The 4,569-nt window shown below is 32.9% G+C and overlaps 1 protein-coding gene across 1 annotated transcript; it reads left to right on the forward strand.

Moving 5' to 3' along the window:
* Positions 1-1,990: 1,990 nt before the first annotated feature.
* LOC111892374 (uncharacterized) lies at positions 1,991-4,294 on the forward strand. The gene has a single exon (XM_023888425.1). The coding sequence runs from the start codon at positions 1,991-1,993 to the stop codon at positions 4,292-4,294; it is 2,304 nt and encodes a 767-aa protein (XP_023744193.1).
* Positions 4,295-4,569: the final 275 nt, after the last annotated feature.

A 4,569-nucleotide genomic window follows, 5' to 3' on the forward strand; every position in this document is an offset into this window, starting at 1 on the left:
CAATAATCACCGTAATCAGGAAATCCATGTGATGAAACTTGATAGTATAAGGACCAATGATGAAAAAGGTTTCATTTTTAGACTAAACAAGATGAAAAATATACAAACTACCTTAATCATATCAAATATTGTGTTTAACCGTTCCTTATTGCAAAAGTAAGATGCCAAAATATACAAACTAATGATAATACAATGCTCTAACTGGCCTTCTTGGTTGAGTTCTTTGAACCTGCAAAGCCAACACATTAAAGAAACATAGTAAAAACCTTTTTAGGAACAAACCTGATATAATAAAGCCTTCACCCAATATATTTATAAGATAAAAATACAAAAAAGTTAAAAATAATGAAATCAATTACAAGTAAGGATTAAAATAAAAATCTGTTAAGAAAGAGTCATCTGCAGGAGAGATATTTGAATCAACATGTATTTTCTGATGGTTTCAAATTTTGAATTATCCGAATTTCAGGAAAGAAGATAGAATTTGTTGAGAATTATAAGGATTCAAAACACATGTTAAAATTTAATATTATTTTATTGATGACTACTTGTACTATTAGCTTAATGATTTGAACGTCTTAAGAAAATAATATTATTATATTCAATCTATTTTTAGAAATAGTGGGATTTCTTTTATAAGATAGTAAAGATATATATATATATATATATATATATATATATATATATATATATATATATATATATATATATATATAGGTTCAGGTTCATTTGAGACCATTCTAATTTTGAGACCGTGAGACCAAATCTAAAAATAATTTTAAAATGCAAAATAAATGGAAAAATCCAAAAATTCTTTTTTTAAATGTTATTTTCGGAACTTGAATTAACTAAAAAAAATATTAAAAAAAATATAAAAAAAAATATAAAAAATTCCGTTTTTTTTTTTTTGAAAAATACTTGAAATATTCTAAATAGAATATTTCACTGACATATTCTAAAAAATAATTTTAAAATGCAAAATAAATGGAAAAATCTAAAAATTCTTTTTTTAAATATTATTTTCGGAACTTGAATTAACTAAAAAAAATATAAAAAAAATTCTTTTTTTTTTGAAAAATACGTGAAATATTCTAAATAGAATATTACACTGTACATATTCTAAAAATAATTTTAAAATGCAAAATAAATGGAAAAATCAAAAAATTCTTTTTTTAAATATTATTTTCGGAACATGAATTAACTAAAAAAAATAAAAATAAATAAACAAATGCGTCTCACGGTCTCACAAAATATAAGTGGTCTCAAATGAACCTAACTCTATATATATATATATATATATATATATATATATATATATATATATATATATATATATATATATATATATATATATATATATATATATATATATATATATATATATATATATAATTTTATTATGTGGTATATTATATATATGTTATGGCGTTTAAAAAATAAATGCAGAACAAGCAAATGAGTTGAGTTGACTGAGAGACCAGTGAGCAGGATGCATTGGCGAATTTGCATCTGTCGTTATCTTTACTTTACTTTTGTAATTTGCCTTTACGATTTGCCATTATCTCTGATACATACAACATAAATTATAATCGAATTATTTTGTATAACATTTGCATTAGTCAATTTATCTACAAATAAATCAATCATGTTGATAGGATTAAAGCTTTGAAGTTTGATTGGACGAATTTTATTTAATGTTAGTTGAGGATTTTTGTATTATCTGCTTTTTTGATGATATATATTTTGGTGGAATCTGGGTATTCACCTAAATGTCGTACTTAACCTTTTCACCTAAATATGCATGGTAGTCCTCCATGGTTCATATTCTTAATTAAAGTAGGCATTATTGGAAGCAACAACATAGCTCCTTTTTAAGTCTTTCTGATCATCTGTCATCTCCTTAATTGGCTTGCACCCTGGCCTTCAGCCCCCTTGCATCTCCTTACACCCCCTTAATTAGTTAATTACCAGCATTTGATTTCTCTTGAACATGGGATCCGAGCAAAATGAGTCGCTTGATCAAGTTATTGTGGATTGCGGGGATATTCCAGATTATTGCCAGTTTCGCTTTTTGGAATTCGCATACAAGTTGAATAAGGAAGAGCACTACGGAAAACCTATGTGGTGGATTGGGATGTATATCGCATTAGCATCTCTGTTTTGCATCATTGTAATGGTGGCTGATTTATTACATGGTTTGCGTAACAGAAAGTTCTGGTTTCCATGTAAGTATTTCACTTTGAATGCTGCTACTGTTACTGTGATAGGTGTCGCAATAAAGCTACCCAATGGTCTCACCGATCTAACACCAAGTCATGTGGACCGCATTGCAAAGCTTGGAGGCTTGAGCTTCATGTGTACTATTATGGCGAATCTATTGCCTTCTCTAGCAACCATGGAAAGCAAGGAACTCGTCTCAAACATGATAGGTTTAGGTATTCTGGTGATCACCTTGGCTGTGAACCTTTGCATTCAAATAAGCACGGGAGTTGTCTCCTACAACACGTCTGAGGAGCCGTTTGAGACTCAAATAGGATCTACACCGCTAGGCATATTACTAACAGGCCCAAAGTTCATAGCAACGATTTATGTAGCTATGTTACTCCTGTTGCTCATGATATATGCATGCTCATGTTTAGCAATTCTCAAGACCAAACAGATTCTAGAATCCAAATACCAAGCGGCTCATCAAGAAGCTTCAAAGGAGCTACAGCAAGGAGAAAGATTAACTGTTGAAAAGTTACAGCATCATGTGAGAAACTACTGGATCATGGCAGGAACCGGAAGCCCTCAATTCATGACGGTTTGCTCTGCTACAACTTCTGCTTCTGGGGTAATATGTCTTATAAGCACTGCATTGCACGTTTATATTATCATACCAAAAGATGATAAAGATATGATGGAATATGATACGGATTATAAGTGGTCAATGTTAGTGATTCTCATAATACAGTTTATCGGAGTCATATTAGGAACACTTGCCCCTATTTCTAGATGTTTTGCAGCCTTAAGCTTTAAGTTGTCCGAACAGTGGATTAGGAACCATATCAAGGTCTTTAAAGTGGAGAGCTACTGGACTCAGAAGTTATCAGATTGGGAAAAGAGAAGGGTACCAAATATCCCATTCAGAAGCCCCGGCCTCAGAGGGAAGATTGTCATTGAGAAATTAAAAATCCTATTTCTCAGCATTTGCATACAATTTCAGGAGACATTCGTGGTAGCTTGCAAGATGATAGGGGTTATTCCACTTCTCTTTTTGATATGTGTCTCCTACTGTTGGAAGTGGTTAAAGGCCATGTTTAGCTCACTTCTCTCTTTGAAATGTGTCTCCTATTGTTGGAAGCGATTGAAGGCCATGTTTAGCTCCCCAGACAGTGTGTCGGAACGAAATCCAGAGAATCAAGGAAAAGATGATAGCAGGTATGTTTTGCAGCTTGAAGACGACACGGAGTTTGCAGAGAGAACATTGAAAGGCATATCAAAATCGGTGAATCGCTTAATCCAAAAGGCTGAAAAAAAACAACCCAAAAATCTTATGAAGCTTTTAGAGGGATCCAGCGGTTTTAAAGGAGTTGAAGAGTTTGACAGCCCTCTTGTTCCATCTTTAGGTTCAAAAGAATATCTCAATTGTTGGAGCTTACCGTTGGTAACACTGACAGCTATCGCCATTTTTTTGAAAGATGAAGGTGAAATTGATGAGTTGTTGAGTGGTGTGGATGAAGGTCTTGTTTATGTCGCACATGTGGAAGAAAGCCTCAACGTCACCGATGAGGATAAATGCATTCAAAAGGTCGCTAAAACTTTGTGTGTAGAAGTTGAAGTCCGCCGGAAATGGTTTGGAAACAAGCTGCCAAAACCTGGGTATACAGCTGGAAAGATTCTTAAATGGTTGAGGGACATATCTAGAAACATGGTCAATGATCACTTGGAAAATGATGACTCCAAATACAGTTCTATTGCTGCCAATTCAATGTATCGGATCACCGAAACACTCATTCTCTCCCATCAAACCAACATTGACCAGGTTAGTCAAGATGAAATATTTAAGCAATTATCATCAATGATCGCTGACATATTGGCTGCGTGTCTCACCAACTTACCCCAAGCCATAGCAATGAAATGCCATGCAAGGGAGATAGAGAAAAGGGAGGCGAGTGTCCATGCAGCAGCTCAACTTCTCGGTGAGACTACAAAAATAATCAACACCCTTCAACATCGTCAACTTCCAAACTTGACTGAAGACAAGTTGCCGTTTATCGACAAGTGGCGTGATTACTACTTGATGCATCCTTAAACATTATTTTGGTTTTTTTTTTTTTTTTTTTGTGGAAAGTTCATAAGTACGTGTTAGTAATTTTTATTCCTGAAGGAGCAAATTATCTCATGGTATATTTGCTCCCCTATGTTTGTTTGTTTATTTATGAGGCATGTGAGGTCCTTGGATACAGTGACGTAACATGGATAATAATCATGCACTTCACCTTGTTTGTATGTAACATCCTTTATTTTGTGCCTAGAGGTGTATCTTGTAATTCTATTATTTTGTAACCCCAGTATGTTTTTAAAATT

Source organism: Lactuca sativa, chromosome 2, assembly GCF_002870075.4.
Source record: "Lactuca sativa cultivar Salinas chromosome 2, Lsat_Salinas_v11, whole genome shotgun sequence".
Classification (NCBI taxonomy): domain Eukaryota; kingdom Viridiplantae; phylum Streptophyta; class Magnoliopsida; order Asterales; family Asteraceae; genus Lactuca; species Lactuca sativa.

Coding starts and splice junctions, on each gene's coding strand:
- LOC111892374 (XM_023888425.1), top strand. CDS start 1,991: ATGGGATCCGAGCAAAATGAGTCGCTTGATCAAGTTATTGTGGATTGC.